We start from the raw sequence: 18,808 nt of genomic DNA on the forward strand, positions 1-18,808 counted from the left end.
GAAGAGATATGCCATTGATGGAAGACAAGCTGTTGGGAGAGGAAGATAAACCGCCGGGAAAAGATAAGCCGCCACAAATAGAGAAATCGAGTGAAGGATATAAGCCGGCAGAAGAAGATAAACCACTCGAAGGAGTTAAACATGCGTCAATCCCTGAGATATCAAAGGTGCTATATATGTGATACTTTTTCCATTTTTTTTTTTTAACATTTAGAAATTGCCGGGAAGAAGAAATGTGTGCATATGAGCATTTCAAAATTAAACTCTGTGCTACTCTAATTCTCCCTTTATAAATTGATGGCAGGTTATGGTGGTGGAGCAAAAACCACTTGTCCCCAAGTGTTACGGCCCAAGTACTTCTACTAAAAGGTCTCATCAATTTCGATTCGCCATGGATGCTAAAAGAGCACGATCTATTTTTATGAAAGAGTACCAAAAAGCTCCTCGTGTAGGAGCTTTTGCATATAAATACTTTACCTCTCGTGACAAAAAGTACTTAAACCATATTCATATATGACATTTGGGATGTTATTGGTACCAACGTTTATATACTGATTGAAAGAGTCGAAACGTAAATTTATCATTTAGAAGGTATTACCGTATTATATTATTTATTCCTGAACTAAGGTGTTTTGTTTTGATAGTCGTAAAATTTCCGTTTTGAAAACACGTCAAGACATGTGGCTTCTCTCGATTTGTCAGATTACTGTGTGTGTTTTTTTTTTTTAATCTTTGTATGAAAATTAAACTAATCCCACCGTATAATTTTGTAAGATCAACACATGCACACTGATCGCAATAAACAAATTATTAATTTTTTTTTTAACAAAGAAGTTTCCCTAATTAAAGAAACGAGGACTTTGTATTCCTACATTGATACAAATTTCCAAATATACAATTTGATCTCAATGCGTTTAGGGAAACAAAGAAATTATTAATTTGATCCTCAATTTGATCTCGATTTCCAAATATACAAATTATTAATTTTTTTTAACAAAGAAGTTTCCCTAATTAAAGAAACGAGGACTTTGTATTCCTACATTGATACAAATTTCCAAATATACAATTTGATCTCAATGCGTTTAGGCTGGACCATACATGAATTATTACATAAAACAATACTCAAATTCATCGTAAAATTCAATAATTTTGTTAATCAATTTTTTTCCAATATTGTTTGAGATTAAGGAAACCACTGACATGTATATTATTAGATAATATATATAACATATATATATATGTTAATTTTCGGTGAAGAATAAAATATGAGACATTAACTAATATGGATTAAGATAAAAGTAAGTAAATTCCAACTGCATAAGGATTAGGATTGATACTGATAAAAATTTGGGTAACTTTAGGAAACAAAATAAATAAAAGAAATATCGAATATACGATTTAATATCTCACCTAAATACCCGGGGATTAATAATAATATCCAGTACATGTTTAGCTGGAAACACAATCTAACGGCTGAAATCTCCCCGAATCCTATCTTAAGAAAATCTCAACCGTTCATTATTGACTTACTCTGATTTTGCTGGATTTTTCCTTATAAATAATTCTGGTTTTAAAAAAAAACTTCCAAAATAAAAAGAAGATAAATAAGGAAACGCTTTATCTCTTAAGGAAAATAAAAAAAAGTAAAAAATAAAAAAACACCAAGGACATTCACAAAAAAAAAACAGCTCACGCATATCCGGATATATATCGTATATATTAACTCGGAGAGAGATTAAGATATAAATACAATTAGCGAGAGACCTAAAGATTCCCAATTTCTTGTGATCGATCGTAGATAGAGAAAGAGAGAGATATGGTGAAGGAGACGGTGACGACGGCAAAGACTTGTTCCCACTGTGGTCACAATGGCCATAAGGCACGTACTTGTCTAAGCGGTGTTAGTAAGGGAATAAGCGTTAAACTGTTCGGCGTTAACATATCTTCTGATCCGATTAGGCCGCCTGAGGTTACGGCGTTAAGGAAGAGTCTCAGTTTGGGAAACCTTGATGCTCTTCTCGCTAACGATGATAGTAACGGTAGCGGTGATCCAATCGCCGCCGTTGAAGATACAGGTTACCACTCCGACGGTCAGATTCATTCCAAGAAGTGCAAAACCGCTCATGACAAGAAAAAGGGTATTTTTTTTTCTTTAATTTTTTTAATCGATAGTTTTAATTTCATGAAACTATAATATAATCATAATTAATTGTTAAAAAAATATCAAATTTATAGGGAAGCCATGGACGGAAGAAGAACATCGTAATTTCTTAATCGGTTTGAACAAACTCGGAAAAGGAGATTGGAGAGGAATCGCAAAGAGTTTCGTCACGACAAGAACACCGACACAGGTGGCGAGTCATGCTCAGAAATATTTTATTAGGTTAAACGTTAACGACAAGAGAAAAAGACGTGCTAGTCTCTTTGACATCTCTCTCGAAGATCAGGTTTTTTTATTTATAATTTGCCTTGGTTGTCAAGTAATTCGTTAGACGAAGTCAATTGTTTATTTTTAGGGTTTTAATTTTTGGTTTGATTGAACTGAAGGAGAAAGAGAGAAACTCTCAAGGTGCATCAACATCGTCTTCCCAGACTCTAACTAACCAATTAGTAACCGGATCTCAACAACCGGTGATGCAAGGTCAGACTCAAACCGAGATTTCGAACAGGTTTCAGAATCTGTCGATGGAGTTTATGCCAGTCTACCAAACTGTAACAGGAACACCTTACTACAACTTTGCACCTCTTATGATCCATCCAATGTACTACGCCAATCCTGAGCAGATTAGGTTTGTTCACCCTTCTGGTATACCTGTACCAAGGCATGTACCGATGGGTATGCCTCAATCTCAGCCGAATGAAGCTTCTAATATGATGACAAAGAAAGACGGTTTGGAACTTGGTATCGGTTTGCCTCCACCTCCACAAGCTACCGGAGCAACTGACATGACGGGTAATGGTGTTATTCCTGTAAAATGAAATCACACTTGAACAAAAAAAAACACACAGAAATTGAGCATGATATAGGTATATTTCATTTTTGGTTGCGAGTTTTTATTTGAATAAATATCTATATTCAGTTATGTCATCGGATTATGTACAATTTTTTTTTTTTCAGATTTAGATTAAAGAAAAATTACTTATTGGATTTAATTTAAATTTAGCTGCTCCTTTATTAACCAAAAACAGTAGAAAAAGCAAAAACAAAATCATAGTATTGGTAAAGTTTGCAGATTAAAATAAAAGTTTCATGCCAAAAAAAAAAAAAAATGGTGCAATTGAAATATTATTTAAAAGCCTTTGATCAATTTTCTTGAACCTCGTCTGGTCCGATCATTGAGGTTTGGTTTGTCTGAATCTCCGAGTTCTAAGGTGGCGCCTAAAAAACCAGTTTGAGTTCCATCGCTGTCATTGTCAATGTCTCCTTCGATCGTCAATCCTTCAATCCTAGCCGCTATAGATTCTTCTCTCATCCCAACATCCACCACATCTACAAATATAGTGATTTTATTTATTTTGGGAGTTATGATGACTTATGAAGCTTAAAAATTGACAAATTATACCGTATGCACTTTGTAGTATACGTTCAACAATTGTTTTTTTTTTGCTAAGTATATTAAAGTCATCCTTTCGTTTGGAAGATAATATTTTACTATAACATTTGTAAACGTAAGGGGAAAAAATGGAATTCTGCCATTCCATTTGAGATTTGCATTTATAGTTAACCCAAAATATGTTAAAGATACTAAAATACTTGGAAACAAATATTCTTATAAGATGTAGATGCACTAGAAAAAGAATAAAAACACATTTGAAATCTTAGTCAAATTCTGCGTTTTAAAGATTCATTTTGAATTATACTAAATTGAAGATGATTCCATGGTTAAAGCGTCAACAAAATTCATTTTGTTTCCTTTCACTTTAAATCCTGACATGGTTTGATCAGCACAACTACACAAGCATGCTTTTGGCTCTCAAAATTGTATGTGTGTATTAGTGTGAATACCTGGATTTGAGAAGAGCCAAAGTACGAGGGCGCATGCAAGGAGGACAAAAGGAATGATGTGAATAGCTTTTTCTGCAAACTTTGTACGTGACTTTTCATTCTTAATCATTTCATCTGGCGGATTGTTGTAGGAAGTTAGTTCATTCTCGTCAAGGGGACCAATCACCGAGCCCATCCACAGTTCTTTAGGCGGTGCGGATGAGTAATCTTCTGTTACTCTATTCCAGCTTGTAGATCTATACATTTTGATTTATTTTTCTTTGATTGTGATGAGTGTGTTATGAAACTCTTTAAAAACAAATATATTTTGTAAGATGTTGATTTTGTTTGTGAAAAAATTGATCAATTTTTTTTTTATATATATATTTTTAGTAAATTTGTTAATTACATTTGTGTTTTTTTTTAATGGAAAACGAAAAAAAAAAACAATTTCCGGATTTGATTGCAAATTTAGAGCCTATGGTTTTGGTACATAGATGGATCGATATAATGACTTTGTCAAATCGTTGAATTGAAATTCTTACTCGTCTCGTCGTTTCAGAGTGACAAAACACAATTTCTTTAGATTCTTTTTAATTTTCTTTTATTTCCATGATTACAATACTTTTGAAAACGATACAAATTCACCCATCGAATTTGATTAATTTTGTGCCCGTGTTGCTGACTTCTCATAGCTATCGCTACTGAAAACAAAAAAGACGCAAACGCAAACACAAAAACGCAAACGCAAACGCAAACGCAAATTTTACTACCGTCATGATAAAAAATCAAAATTGTTCCGCAGGATGAGCCGACGTTTCCTCCTCACCACTCTCCTCTGTTTCTCTCTGTCATTGTGTCTACAAGATATCTCCATGAACATACTAAACAAGCTCGGTATAGGATCAAGTAGACAAACCAACATGGATCCTTCTCCGATCGCACAAGGTCCCGACGACGACGCTCCGGCGCCGGGAAACCAGTTTGCTCAATTCGGCGCCGGTTGTTTCTGGAGCGTGGAATTAGCGTACCAGAGAGTTCCAGGAGTGAATCAAACAGAGGTTGGCTATTCTCAAGGGATCTCTCACAACCCTTCTTACGAAGATGCTTGTTCAGGCACCACGAATCATGCTGAGGTGGTTCGTGTTCAGTATGATCCAAAAGAGTGTAGTTATGAGTCGCTGCTTGATTTGTTCTGGTCTAGGCATGATCCCACCACTTTGAATCGCCAGGTAACTAAAGTCTTGATCTTTTTCATGTCTGGATTTTGTTAGTTCTGCAGAAGTTGTGATTTTGGAGACTGATGAAGATTTTTTAGGGTTTTTACTTTTTTTTTGTTCTTCTTAGGCTCTGCTTCTGCTTCTGTTTAATTGTGATGGTTATCTGATAAACTTGTTCTTATCTAGGGCTTTACTGAATATAAGCCCTAATTAGATTGAGATCTAGAGTTTGGATTCGTTTCATCTTTGTTTTAGTAGTATAAATTATGGGTTTGATGTTTGAAGCTATCATCTTGACATGGATTTGAATTTGGCCATCGTTCTTCTCCTCTTAGGTCATCATTCTCATGTGTATTTTGGTAGTTACTTAGAGAGCACTTAACCAGCTCTTAGTCAAGTTATGCAGATCACTATTTTTTTTTTTTTGTAGAATCGAAATAGTGATGTATACACTTATGAGACTTAGTTGGTAGCTACTAGTTCATAGTTCTCTAGACTAAAGAAGCTACCTTGTTATGGACACTGTTAGTTTAATTTGTTATATAAGTGAAATATCTCTATGTTATTAACCTTCTTATGGATGTTCTTATTGGAGACTGTTTCCTGAGTATAAGACGACTTCTTTCTCTGAAACTGAGTCTGACATTGATTGCCATACAATCCATATATACTGAATGAATATGATGCCTAGCTCTATCACTCTTTATATCTACTAAGCTTTCATACTCTTTGTTCGGTTTAGCCATTTCTGTTTTCTGCAAAGCTTAATTCGACATTTTTTAATGATTACATCTTTACCTTATCAGGGAAACGATGTGGGAACCCAATACCGATCAGGGATATATTTCTACAACTCCGAGCAAGAGAAACTAGCACGCGAGTCACTGGAGCGTCACCAGCAACAAGTTGATAGGAAGATTGTGACAGAGATATTACCGGCTAAGAAATTTTACAGAGCCGAAGCACATAACCAGCAATACTTGTCTAAAGGAGGGAGGTTTGGTCTTAAGCAATCCAGTGCGAAAGGCTGCAACGACCCAATCCGCTGCTATGGCTAAAAAAAAGCCTTGCTGCTTCTACACAAACAAAAAAGCAGAGGATGCTTCTACTTATCTATTATAGACTATAGATGTTGTGTTTAGAGATTGCAATTATGTGTCTTGTTCTTGTTCATAAAACATTCTGAGTGTTTCAAATCGCTTAGATTGTTCATCTTGTGTTATACTTGTCCCTTTTATTAAAAAAATAGTTGGTGTAAAAAAGGGTAAAGAGTCATTTGAATTCAAAGGTTGATTCTTTATCGCTGGTGATATTAACACTTTATTTCTGGGATGAACTTATCTTAAACATTGTGTTAAGGGTGGTGGATAAACCTTTTAAGCTATCAGCCATTTTATTGGATGAAAAAAATTATACTTAGTTGTATGTTTTTTTTTGGATTAATTCAATAATGTCTCAAAGTCTCAACTTGAGACATACTCTCAAGTCTCAACTTGAGACATACGCTCAAGTCTCAACTAATACGAACAATTTGATTATAACTAAAAGTAAGCACCGTTCATACGAAATATAAAAGAATAATATAATCGAAGGGGACTCAAGCAAGTGAAAAAGACAGAAGCGGCAGTGATCTTGTGTGATAAACAAAAATCTTTAAAATCTCTGCATAATAACAAAAGAGCAAATAAATAAACAAACATTATTGATGACTACGTGTTGTTCATGATCTCTCTAACGTGAATAGCACGAATTTTTAGTTCAGCCTCGCAACTATCTTACGTGGCTTTCTCTCAATCACATTTTAGTTAGATATGCTCTATGTTGTGATTAAAGAAGTTCATCGGATTCGTCCATTCGTCGAACACCAAGATTATTCTATCAGAAAATACGATAATGCTTTATATATCTTTTTCGAATTTAATAGACTGCATGTTAAGATTTTAAACAAAAGTACTATTATCTTTCTACAAAATAAGTTTGATGATGCACGAATGTCAACTAAAAGAAGCTTCGTGGAAGAAGAAGTTTCATAAAACATCTAAAACAAGTTAATTACCATATATTATCTTAACTACATGTAATTGCAATAGTTTAAAGTAATTTTTATGCTAGACATCTTAACCTTCTAAATCTTGTATCAATTATAGTTCACTAAAATTACATTATACTACTTTCTTTGGCTGGTTAAGAACTTAAGATGATCCAGAAATCTATGTTTATGTATATTACACACTGACCGACCGACATTCTTGTAATTAGTAGAGTTTATAAGAAAAGAAACTAAAAGACGTATGTGATGAAAACGTAGGGGCTAGCTATTTTGGTAGGTAAACCAATTTAAATCCAAGGAAACCAAGTCTTAAGTTATAGTAGATGTTTTCTCAAACACAAGATTTTGAGAAACAATGTTTTCTCAATCATGTCCTCCTAAAACAATGTTTTCTCAATCATGTCCTCCTAATGTCAAAACTCAAGATTAAGAATATTTTCCTTTTTTCTCTTTTAGACACCACGTACACCACCATTTATAAATTTGCTGCAAGCATTGCAAATGAACTACAATCATTTTTGTATGAAAAAATTATACAATTTAGATGGATTGTGTAAACGAGATAAGAAAATAGAATATGTCGATTATTTACGCTAATAAAAAATAACCCTAAAAATCTGCCACTGTTTTCCATTGGATTTCCCCGCTTTTTCTTTTTCATTTTCTAATTTCTATAGTTTTCCTTGTTTTAGAAGCTAAGTTAGTTTAATTATACTTAATTCACCAGAAGTCGGATGAATTAATAATAAGTCTCCTGGCCCATGGTTTAACCATGAGCTAATCATAATTACTAGATTGTAAATTCAAAACTAATCTTAGGGAGCAAAAATTCAATGAATATAGTAATGGAATATTCACAATCTTATTTAAAAATTCCTTCTATATAAACACTCGAAATGACAGGCAAACAAAGACAGATACGAAAAAACCAAACTAAAAAACATGTAATGTGATTGTGATGTAACACACTTATAAACTCATTAGAAACAGAGAGCTCTGTTTTGTCTTTTATTTTTATTTTTTTCCATCAATCGAATGGCTGATCAGGTTCAGATCCAGACAATGAATCTAGATCACGAAGAACCAATGGCTGAGATCATGCCAAGCGTCTTAACGGCAATGTCGTATCTCTTGCAAAGAGTATCGGAGTCTAACGACAAGCTGAGCCAGAAGAAACAGAGGATCTCAGGTTTCCATGGATTAACCAAACCCTCCATATCAATCAGAGGCTATCTCGAGAGGATCTTCGAGTATGCGAATTGTAGCTATTCGTGTTACATCGTCGCGTATATATATTTGGATCGGTTCCTGAAGAAGCAGCCATTTTTGCCTATCAATTCCCATAATGTTCATAGGCTTATAATAACAAGTGTCTTGGTCTCTGCCAAATTCATGGATGACTTGTAAGTAACTAATTCTGAGGCTAATTTAATTTGTTAAAAGTTACTTATAAATTAACAGTAGATTAATTGATTATTTATTATTCGTGACAACTTTAGGAGTTACAACAATGGATATTATGCAAAAGTTGGGGGAATAAGCAGAGAAGAGATGAACATGCTTGAGCTCGACTTCTTGTTCGGAATCGAATTTCAGTTAAACGTCACCGTTTCAACTTTTAATAAATACTGTGGTTTTCTACAAAATGAGATGGTGATGTTGATGAAGATGAAATCTCTGTTTCTAAAACCTTCTCTTTCGTTCAGAGGCTCTGTTAAGACGAAACTTTTGATGAATCCACACGAAGAAGACTCTTTATCTACTCATCACAACAAGAAGCAGCAACTCGCTGCTGCTTGAATTCTTGATTATATATATATATATATATATATATATATATATATGCATTGGGTTTATTATCACGTTATGTAATGTAAACCCTCTTTTATATCCTGAGGATTAATTCTTGATTAGTGATGTTAGCTTAGTTTTTGATTGTATCCAAGGGTTGATATTATCTCTTTCTTTTTCACGTTATATAATTTCAGATTACCATCTACCTTCAAATCTAAGATAAGAATAAGATTAGTCTGACGCATTTTAGCGGACCATATAATTTCTTGAAACCATATATTAACAAAATGAATAAAAACCTAGCATATCTTGGTATTCGAATATAAAATCTTGTAAAACCGATACAATTTTCCTACAAGTTGAACCTAAACGCAAATCTAAGAGATAATATAGATTTTTTTCTTTAAATTATCTAAACACGCGTTTGGAGGCAATACACAAATTACACTATAAGAGATCACACCTTTAGAGACATGCAAAGACGGTATAAGATACGTCGAGCACATAATCTTATATATAAAAGCATACAAGACAAAGGGAGATATATAAGTTACATTTAAGAGGGTACCAAGCCTAATAATCTTAATTAATACTGTATTACAAACACTTATACTCCTCCCAAAACATTTTAGTTGGGAGAACTTACCAAAACATCCTCACGGATGAATCTTACTACTGTGGTTTAAAGAGGCAACTTCACCGTTGGAACCACCACCGCTGCCGCCACCACCAGAACGGCCATTTCCGCTTCCGTAACCATACCCACCACCACGTGCTCCACCACCTCCAGAACCATATCCATATCCGCTACCTGACCCGGATCCGGATCCATACCCGTATCCAGATCCTCTTCCCCACCCTGTTGGTGATCTACCCGAACCCGACCCATAACCCCATCCAGAACCTGGAGCAGAGCCCCAACCCCAGTTGTACTCCCAATTGGGCCCACGACCTGATCCACTTTCGCCTGGGTAGTTTTGGCCTGGCATGTTACCCCTAGACCATGCGAACGGACGAGAAACCGAAGTCTTTGCAATGACTAGAAAGAACAAAACCAACAAGAGCCCTTTGATCATTTTCTAATTTTTCTTCTATGTTTTTAATTCAAAATTTTGTTTTGTGATGAAGCTATTGTAGGAAAGCTTCTGCCACTATTTATAGGCAACAACATGAACCATTATTGAAATGCAACGGTCTATGACAAGTTGGTTNAAGAGGCAACTTCACCGTTGGAACCACCACCGCTGCCGCCACCACCAGAACGGCCATTTCCGCTTCCGTAACCATACCCACCACCACGTGCTCCACCACCTCCAGAACCATATCCATATCCGCTACCTGACCCGGATCCGGATCCATACCCGTATCCAGATCCTCTTCCCCACCCTGTTGGTGATCTACCCGAACCCGACCCATAACCCCATCCAGAACCTGGAGCAGAGCCCCAACCCCAGTTGTACTCCCAATTGGGCCCACGACCTGATCCACTTTCGCCTGGGTAGTTTTGGCCTGGCATGTTACCCCTAGACCATGCGAACGGACGAGAAACCGAAGTCTTTGCAATGACTAGAAAGAACAAAACCAACAAGAGCCCTTTGATCATTTTCTAATTTTTCTTCTATGTTTTTAATTCAAAATTTTGTTTTGTGATGAAGCTATTGTAGGAAAGCTTCTGCCACTATTTATAGGCAACAACATGAACCATTATTGAAATGCAACGGTCTATGACAAGTTGGTTTGATAGTGTGAGATGGGCCAGACCCACCCTTTTGTGAAATCCAAACTCGAAACTAAAGAAAATAAAAATAAAAAATCTTGTAAGGGAAAAAAGGTTATAAGAAAACATTATAATTGCATCACCAACACATGTTGTGAGTTAATTTACAAACTTCTTTTTGTTATATAATTGTTTACTAAGACGTAATCATCAACTGTAAATTAGCACCACCGCCCTAACAATAGAATTACAATATCAACAATGAATTCAATAGCTATGAACCATTTTTTTTTTTCAGTAGATACTAATTACCATGATTTAGTGCCAAAAATAAAAAAAATTACTATGATTATATATTGGTATAACAGTAAACGCTAAAAGCGGTATATGTATAGGCACGGATATACAGTGTGTAATAATATTCATGTATAAATTGATCTTCTTATTTTCATTGTCTGTTAAAACCTATCTATAAATGCATGAGACTAATCATTATTGATTGAAGAGTTTATCTTTCTATTCCATATTATAGTCGGTAATCGTATTGCAATATACAAAAAAGTCAAGTGAAATGATTGAATATTTGATATTACTGATCTACTTGAGTTGCTTTAAAGTAGAAAATATTATCCTTCAAGAACCCATTTAAGATGCATCTCAACGTCAATCCCACTTAGAAATTTTCTTAATTACGGCTTGTGATCTGCCAATAATGATAATGATGATCATCAATATATCTAGAAAACACATATAAACATCAACACCATTGACAATGGTAGATCAAATAACTAATTCATCTCTAAGGCTAGTCACGCGACCACTAATTCTTAAATTAGTTCAAAATGGTGAGCAAATCAGATAGATATTTTGTGTTTATTAATAACCATAGAGCACACAACTACCAAAAAAAAAACCATAGAGCACATAATATTAACTTGCATCTTTTTCGTCTATCTATTGACCATTCTACCTAATTTAGAAACCATTCAAGCTATCATTTGATATATCAAAATTAAATGGTCAAAACGTTTCAATTGGAAAAAAACAAATTGAGGTTATTTCAATACTGAAAGCCAAATCTAGTGTAGCTTGATCATGTATGATTTTATCATAAAAATAATTCATTTAAATTTAGGGTTTATTACATATGTACGTTGTCATCATATGGCCCGCATCGTATATGTTTATTTTAAAAAGAATATATAGGAATGATCACAAAACTGAATATTCATAGGGTATGAGGTCGGTCAGTGTTTTTGAGAGGGTCTTTTGGTAAGATGATATAATTCACATGAAATAAGCATCTGTCCGTAGACACTAGATGGAGAGTTCGATTAAAATCTTAGATGCAGAGAATAGGACTGGCCAATCTTAGATCAAGTTTTAATTTTTGTAAAAATTTTCTTTCTGAGTTGACTGGCTAATAGAGAAATGCTATTTTGTATCAATTTATTGTTTGCTATATATAAACTTGGACAATTTATATTTACGAGAAAGTCTCAATGCCGTTTGTGAAATGTCTAATGTTTATTTTTGCAGATACTGTCGATTGTCGATTATATATATTGATTCCACAAGTTTTACACTAATGTTGTGTTCCTGTAACGACTGAGATCTATAGTGAAGACACGAATGTTTTTGGCTCTAAGAAATATCTAAAGGATTCTTTTTGGAATGATGGCAACTTTTAAATTATTTTCAACGGTGAAGCGGTCCACACGCACAACTTCCTACGGTGGAGCAACTACCATATGTTATGTCTCTTTTAGGATATGATCGAATATTCATATACATATACTTCTAAAAAGACTTCCCCTAAAAAAAATATGAGAGCTCCCAATCCACTGTCATCGAAGTTTTTTTTAAAAAATTTAAAATTTAAAATGATAATAATGAGCGTCCCTGATTGTTAGTATGCATCACATCGTGTTTCTTACAACATTCCTCTATTTAGCTTCAAAATATCTAGAAAATGGATTTACGTATATGTGATGTTAATGGATCAATGTTTATAGTGGAGTTAAACAGGTTGGCGAATCCGGACCAATCGGGAGCCTAAAGTCCAATCCCCTGTATTGTCTTACAGAAAATGTCTCATGAACATGCATAAGCTATGTGGTGCATAATATACAATATACAATACACCCCTAATTTTTTTTCATCGTATAAACTTACTTCATCTTGTAAATATTACATACCATGTATATAAATAAAAAACTATGTAAGTAATGTAGCGTCCACTGCTCGCACGGATTTGCATGAAGCTAAATTCTTTTTTTGTTAAAGGAATCTTGCCACATTTTTTTCTCTCCTGAATAGTGCTTGTATAAGTATAGGCGGATTTCAAATGAGTGCAGCCAAGCTAGCAGAGGGAGTAACTTGGATGAATTTGAATTAACCAAGCAGCTGAGAGATACACTACAACAAATATGTACATTGTTAGCACGAGAGAAACGCTATAATATGTAATTCATAGCTCTTTTACAAACGCTATGTTAGGCCACTGTTATTGTAGGTACCTCACATATGATAGCGCAGAATTCGTATGCTATGATATATTATTATACCATAGCAGTACAGAAATGCTATGTTATCCCGCTTTTCAAATTTTTAAAGATAATGTTATAAGTCATTATACACGCTATGTTAGGTGATTCTACCATAACACGTTAGTTAAACGGTTTAATTCAGTTTTCGTAAGCAATATCTTTATGCTATAATATATTCTGTTATAGCAGGATTTTAGATGCGATTATAAGTGTTTTGAGAACACTGTTTTCATGTTATTTTGAAATTGATCCGGAACCTGTATTAATATTAAATCCCTAATTCACCATTTCACAATCAAACATAATACATAGTACATAACACAAAGTTTAAAATCCATAAGGAACAAGACAAGACCTTCACCATTTTGCTGTGTATTGCTTTGGTATAAACTCGGGCTTCTTTTTTTCATCAGTGGTGGCAACACCAAGAGCTTCCTTCCCAATCATGTTGCCATTAACATACCACCGGGGCATTATCATAGGCTCGATAACATCACTTGTTCTACAACATACTTACAAGAAATAGAATTCAAAGATATAAGAGAGAAACATAGAATTCAAAGATGTAAGAGAGAAACATAGAATTCAAAGATATAAGAGAGAAAAAATAGTTAAGTTCTACAAGATACTCACTAAAAGCGGCAGAAACATAGAACAACCTCGCCCAAGCCTCCCTACAAAGGGTAAGCAAAAGAAGTAAGAAGACCAGACTGCTTCTTCAAGCTTATAGAGAAGCTCTAGCAGAGGCGTGCTCCACAAATCTCTGGGATATGTTGTAACAAAATAAACATAAGAGTTTTACGTATCTTCTTACAGCTCTTCCCTTTAAACGGGACAACTACTTCTTCAAGCTTATGTTCTCCAGAATCCATCATCATCCCAAATCCAAGCTCTCAAATACGCAGAATTACAGCAGCAAAACGCTGGAACATGAAACACTTATAGTGAGACCAAATCTGAGGATATAAACCAAATTAGTATAACTTGTAATAGCCAATAAGATTTACAATCAACAGATAACCATATCATTACATATGCAGAACTTCAATTCAGGTTTACTAAACTAAAGTATTACGGAAAAAAGAAAAAAAGCAAACCTTGGGATTTATATATGTTACTTAACATCACTACAAGAGTATATATATAACGTAACATCACTACAAGAGAAAACACAATAGAAAGAAGTCATGATGCATTATGATTTACGAGGGATATGACAAGAGATGTTTTATAAATTTTTTTTTAAAAACTAACCTTCTTCTTAGACCCTTTCTTCACAAAAACCATCCAGCATCGGTGATTCATAGACATAGCTTGAAAACCAAATACTTAAATCAGGAGGTTCTAAGAATCAAACAGATTGAACCAAATTAAGTTTGAAACAAATATGCATCAATAGCTGCAGACCTAAAGGTTTAATAAGAGTATAAGGGAAATAATACTTACCTGAAAGGAGTGAATCATAAAGGGGTTTACTTGTCTCTTCTTTGCTCTTTACATCATGAAAAGGATCTCTAATAAGGAAAAAACAAGTATCAGTATGAATAATAGATGGCACCTGCGACTAAGACAAGCCTTGAACATGAAACTGAACATCAAGAACCAGTAGGAGAACAAACAACTAACAACCCACAAATAGATGCTTTATGGTACCTTCACTATTGCCCATCGCTCAATGGAAAAACCTAAAATGGGGTTAAACGTTTAGAGAAAACAACAACAGCCACAATAATATACTAACTAAACCGTTCAAAATACTAACCTGTCTATTGAGTACAAGAAAAAAGAAGCTTCTCTATGCGACAACAACAAATATAAAGGATCACAAAAGAAGAAACCCAACAAAGTTCAGCACTTTCCCCAAAATACCAAAGCAGTAACACTAGTGATAAATCAATTAACATTCAACACAAATGAACCTAAAGAGAATCACAAAAAACGCATAAACTTTGCAACATAAATGAGAATGTGTTGAGTTGTTTCAACCCAAATGAACCTAAAGAATTACAGAACTCACTCATTTTCCTGTTGTTGAGAACCGAGATAGGCTCAACTGTGGAAGAATCTTGGTTAATATCCCAGAGACGGAGGAAATCGCCGGAAGAAGTGAGTAGATCTCCGGATGAAGGACGACGGAGAGAAGAGGACTGAACATTAGCTTTGTAGGAGGATAAAGACGCTGGAACGAGAGATTCGGGAGAGGCTTCACGGTTATGGAATCAGATCGAAAGAGAGGATGTCGAGTTACGGCGGTTTCCGATCGAGATAACAGATCTGTAGTTGAGTTATCTATGGCGAATTGTGTGATCTGAATTCGATTCAATGATGGTGTCTTCTTTGCGAATATAGTGAGAGAAAGTTTCACTATCAGTATTCGTCGGAATTTTTTTTTTTTATTAACAGACGGAGAAAAACTCGATGGAGACGAGAGGCTATGGAGGAGAAGAGTCGTGGAAGGTTTTCTTTCTTTTATTTATTTTCTTTCTCCGTTCAAAGTTTTTTTTTTCCTTGGCACTCAAAACTATTTTTGATGTAAAATCTGAAAATTTTCCCTATATTTTGGCGGAACAAGTGATTTTGTCTTCCCGCTTACTGATTTTTTGTCATAACATTGTTTTAATGCTATTATAAGTAATCAAAATAAAATATTTATCTTCTATAGCAGTTCAGGAAAATAAGCTATCTTCTACTGCTATCAATGTAGCTTTTTCTTGTAGTGATAGGACTCGCCTATACATGAAGCTACATTCACATTATATATACAGTGAAGCAAAGATTGGAAGAGAAAACCTTTAGTTAAATTTAATCTAATAGATAATGTCATAATGACACATACTCCATCAGTTTTACGTTATTGTATAACCATTTAGTTTGAAGAAGACAAAACAGTACTACATTATATCATCATTCATAAGTTATACTCTAATAGAGCTTAATTAATATTGTTGTATACTGCTTTCATTTGAAAAAGATAAATTTTTATTTAAATTTTCGATTTGGTCCAGAGCCCCCAAAGGTAGTGTGTGTTTTAGTAACAAACAACTAACAACATTCTGTGACGCTTAGGTTGTGCCACGTGCTGGACCCTCAATAGTCACTACTATTTGCTCCCACTTCCTCTATTATTAGACACTTAGCATAAAATTCATCATTTGATTTTTATGTAAAAGCATCACACATGCATTTGTGCTTTGACTATGTACATGTTCATACACGCGTTTGTAACATGATATTGGTAACAAACTACAAATACTATATGTACGTTATAATACGTCAGCAAGAATATTTATAGCGTCGAAAAGTATATAAGAAAACAAAATTATTCGTCGAATGACCTATTAAAATTCGGTAAAAAAACTGTGCCACTCGTCAAAAGATTCATTCATGGTAATTTGTCTATTTTAAGGTAGAGCAGATGAAATTTGTTGAAGAATACGCTCCATTGCCTAAATACTACTTTGGAATGGAATGACAGCATGCATTGCAAAAGCCCAAAAGCCTAAATACTATTAAAATACGCTCCATTGCCTAAATACTCCATAGTTTTACCCAAAAAAATTCGGAAAAATAAAAAAAAGCAAGAGATTTAAAAGCGATCGAGAATTTATTTTTTAATAATCAATAAAAAAGAAAGAAAATGAAATATTTATGTTTTGGAAAGAAGAGATCGCTCAGTTCAGCGGGATTATCGACACGCAAAACTTTCCATGAAATAAGACAAGAAAAAGTCCTGCATTGCGGTCTGTTGAGCTTGAATATTTACGAAGTCACCACGATTCTCATCTCTTTTCCAAAAAAAAAAACAAACAAAAAGATGAAGAAGAACTTAAAAAAGAAGAGGATTAGTAACTAACTAATTAATCCAACATTGGAGTGATGCTGCTGGAGAGATTAGTGACTTTGGGAGTTGTATTTATATGTTAATTGGCTAGGGTTTTCTCTCCTGACTCTGTTTTAAACGATTCCGTTTTATTCACACAAGTTTAAATGAATCCGAAATACTATTATTAAGAAAGCCTTCTCTTAGCTACAAGGCCTTCTCTTAACAACAATGATGAATAACTTAATTTGACCCGGCCCATTCATATTAAGATAATGTGATCAAAACTCATGAGTCATGATCAGGTATGTATAATTCTCAAAATAAAAATCATGTACTATATAAATATAAGAAGTTTGGCTAATGTATCAATAATAATTTTTGTTGTTGTTGTTGTAGAAAACATAATGTAATAATTTTTGTGTAGAATGATTAGTAAATTACAAATGAAATTGTATTACATTGATTGGATATTTTCTGCACATGTAATACTTTAGATCCATGGCTTTAGTTTAGATAGAGACCATTTTAATTTTGAGAAAAATTATTATATAATAGCACTGACAAAAAAAAAAAAAAATAGTAGCAAGAAAATATTCATAAATTATCCATTACAATAAATTTTCGTTGGTGAAACGGTGCAGGGTCTTCCTTGAGAGATTCCAGGAACACAAGGGTGACAGGGTATCTGGTCAACATAACACTAGTTATTTGTGTTATGTGGATGGTTCTTCGAAAGCGACTGATCCATTCGCAGGAATCACCGATCATGGGGTTACCAATCTTCGACGTAGCCTTTTTTCTCTACATGCCGAGATTGAAGCACTAGTTTGGACGATAAGGTGTATGATTGGAGCAGATAATCAAAATGTTGTTTTTCTTACAGATTGCTCCGATTTGGTGAAGATGGTGTTTTCGCCTTCCGAGTGGCCAGTTTTCAAGCCTTATTTGGACGAGATTCATCTTAACAAGGAGGAGTTTACTTCTTTTGTTCTCAAATTGGCCCGACGTGTTCGATCCAAACCGTATTTAATTATCTATGTAAACAATGTTGTTAGGTATTGGCTTGTCTGAGCAAAGTTGTTGTTGTAAAAAAAAAATTTGGTTGCAAGAGAAAAAAGAAAAATAAAAAAAATCTTCCACCACAAGTTTTCTCAAAAACAAATTTTTATTTTCTTTATATAAAAACAAGTGTAAAATATAAGAACCAATATAAACCCGCCACGTACAAACATTCCGTCAAACAACAGTTGAGTTGAGCAAAGTGGTCTCTCTCTCTCGGGTCTCGATTTCACAATTCGCTTCCACTAGACTAAAAAAGTAGTAGTACACTATCTTATTGATCTGAGGGTTCTGAAAGATGTCATGTTTGGGTAGGATTTTGTCAGTTACCTACCCACGTGATCCGTACAATCATCGGTGTTCCGAGCATAAACTATCATCACTAGGGCGTAATCGGAGATTCAGATGGCGGCGACTCACTGCGTTAAACCCTGAATCTTCCTCCCTCGACTCTGAATCTGAATCTGAATCTGAATCTGAATCCAGATTCGCTGCCGGGTAACTCTCAACTAGCTTGATCAGTTTATATTTCGATTGCGGTATTGGTCAAAAACTTAAAGTTATGATTTTTATTTTTGGGTTGGTTGGTTTGTTTTGGTTTGGGGGGGGGG

General features: G+C 34.4%; 8 protein-coding genes and 1 long non-coding RNA gene across 14 annotated transcripts in view; 5 read left to right on the forward strand and 4 right to left on the reverse strand.

Moving 5' to 3' along the window:
• LOC104763621 overlaps positions 1-583 on the forward strand; it is a 2,047-nt gene extending 1,464 nt beyond the window's left edge. Inside the window, exons 2-3 of the mRNA XM_010486972.2 lie at positions 7-167; positions 305-583. Of these exons, the coding sequence (XP_010485274.1) occupies positions 7-167; positions 305-517 (374 nt within the window). The 3' untranslated portion in view covers positions 518-583. The remainder of the gene's footprint in view (positions 1-6; positions 168-304) is intronic.
• Positions 1,731-3,132, forward strand: LOC104762276. Its single transcript, XM_010485541.2, has 3 exons — positions 1,731-2,138; positions 2,236-2,447; positions 2,548-3,132. Exons 1-3 carry the CDS (start codon positions 1,817-1,819, stop codon positions 2,977-2,979), a joined length of 966 nt encoding a protein of 321 aa, XP_010483843.1. The 5' UTR covers positions 1,731-1,816; the 3' UTR covers positions 2,980-3,132.
• On the reverse strand, positions 3,259-4,311 carry LOC104762278. The gene is made up of 2 exons (XM_010485542.1): positions 4,007-4,311; positions 3,259-3,490 (listed from the first exon to the last, which is right to left on the reverse strand). The coding sequence occupies exons 1-2, from the start codon at positions 4,248-4,250 to the stop codon at positions 3,291-3,293; spliced, it is 444 nt and encodes a 147-aa protein (XP_010483844.1). The 5' UTR covers positions 4,251-4,311; the 3' UTR covers positions 3,259-3,290.
• Positions 4,740-6,526, forward strand: LOC104762279 (peptide methionine sulfoxide reductase A1-like). The gene is made up of 2 exons (XM_010485543.2): positions 4,740-5,217; positions 6,012-6,526. The coding sequence occupies exons 1-2, from the start codon at positions 4,792-4,794 to the stop codon at positions 6,261-6,263; spliced, it is 678 nt and encodes a 225-aa protein (XP_010483845.1). The 5' UTR covers positions 4,740-4,791; the 3' UTR covers positions 6,264-6,526.
• LOC104762280 (cyclin-U4-3-like) lies at positions 8,156-9,212 on the forward strand. The gene is made up of 2 exons (XM_010485544.1): positions 8,156-8,658; positions 8,755-9,212. The coding sequence occupies exons 1-2, from the start codon at positions 8,291-8,293 to the stop codon at positions 9,053-9,055; spliced, it is 669 nt and encodes a 222-aa protein (XP_010483846.1). The 5' UTR covers positions 8,156-8,290; the 3' UTR covers positions 9,056-9,212.
• On the reverse strand, positions 9,428-10,189 carry LOC104762281 (putative glycine-rich cell wall structural protein 1). Its single transcript, XM_010485546.2, has one exon. The coding sequence runs from the start codon at positions 10,123-10,125 to the stop codon at positions 9,706-9,708; it is 420 nt and encodes a 139-aa protein (XP_010483848.1). The 5' UTR covers positions 10,126-10,189; the 3' UTR covers positions 9,428-9,705.
• On the reverse strand, positions 10,245-10,717 carry LOC104763622 (putative glycine-rich cell wall structural protein 1). The gene has a single exon (XM_010486973.2). It carries the CDS (start codon positions 10,650-10,652, stop codon positions 10,245-10,247), a length of 408 nt encoding a protein of 135 aa, XP_010485275.1. The 5' UTR covers positions 10,653-10,717.
• On the reverse strand, positions 13,561-15,913 carry LOC104762282. 6 transcript variants are annotated; one of them, XR_002036377.1, is made up of 6 exons: positions 15,333-15,913; positions 14,969-15,000; positions 14,762-14,829; positions 14,570-14,628; positions 13,949-14,238; positions 13,561-13,827 (listed from the first exon to the last, which is right to left on the reverse strand). It is a non-coding gene; the product is annotated as an uncharacterized LOC104762282 (long non-coding RNA). The 6 variants fall into 6 exon arrangements; XR_763428.2 differs by having other exon boundaries at positions 14,570-14,659; positions 15,333-15,912; XR_763430.2 differs by lacking the exon at positions 14,969-15,000 and having other exon boundaries at positions 13,949-13,989; positions 14,130-14,238; positions 14,570-14,659; positions 15,333-15,899.
• LOC104763623 overlaps positions 18,376-18,808 on the forward strand; it is a 1,213-nt gene continuing 780 nt past the window's right edge. Inside the window, exons 1-2 of the mRNA XM_010486974.2 lie at positions 18,376-18,697; positions 18,786-18,790. Of these exons, the coding sequence (XP_010485276.1) occupies positions 18,496-18,697; positions 18,786-18,790 (207 nt within the window). The 5' untranslated portion in view covers positions 18,376-18,495. The remainder of the gene's footprint in view (positions 18,698-18,785; positions 18,791-18,808) is intronic.

The sequence above is a fragment of the Camelina sativa genome, chromosome 18 (assembly GCF_000633955.1).
Source record: "Camelina sativa cultivar DH55 chromosome 18, Cs, whole genome shotgun sequence".
Lineage (NCBI taxonomy): Eukaryota > Viridiplantae > Streptophyta > Magnoliopsida > Brassicales > Brassicaceae > Camelina > Camelina sativa.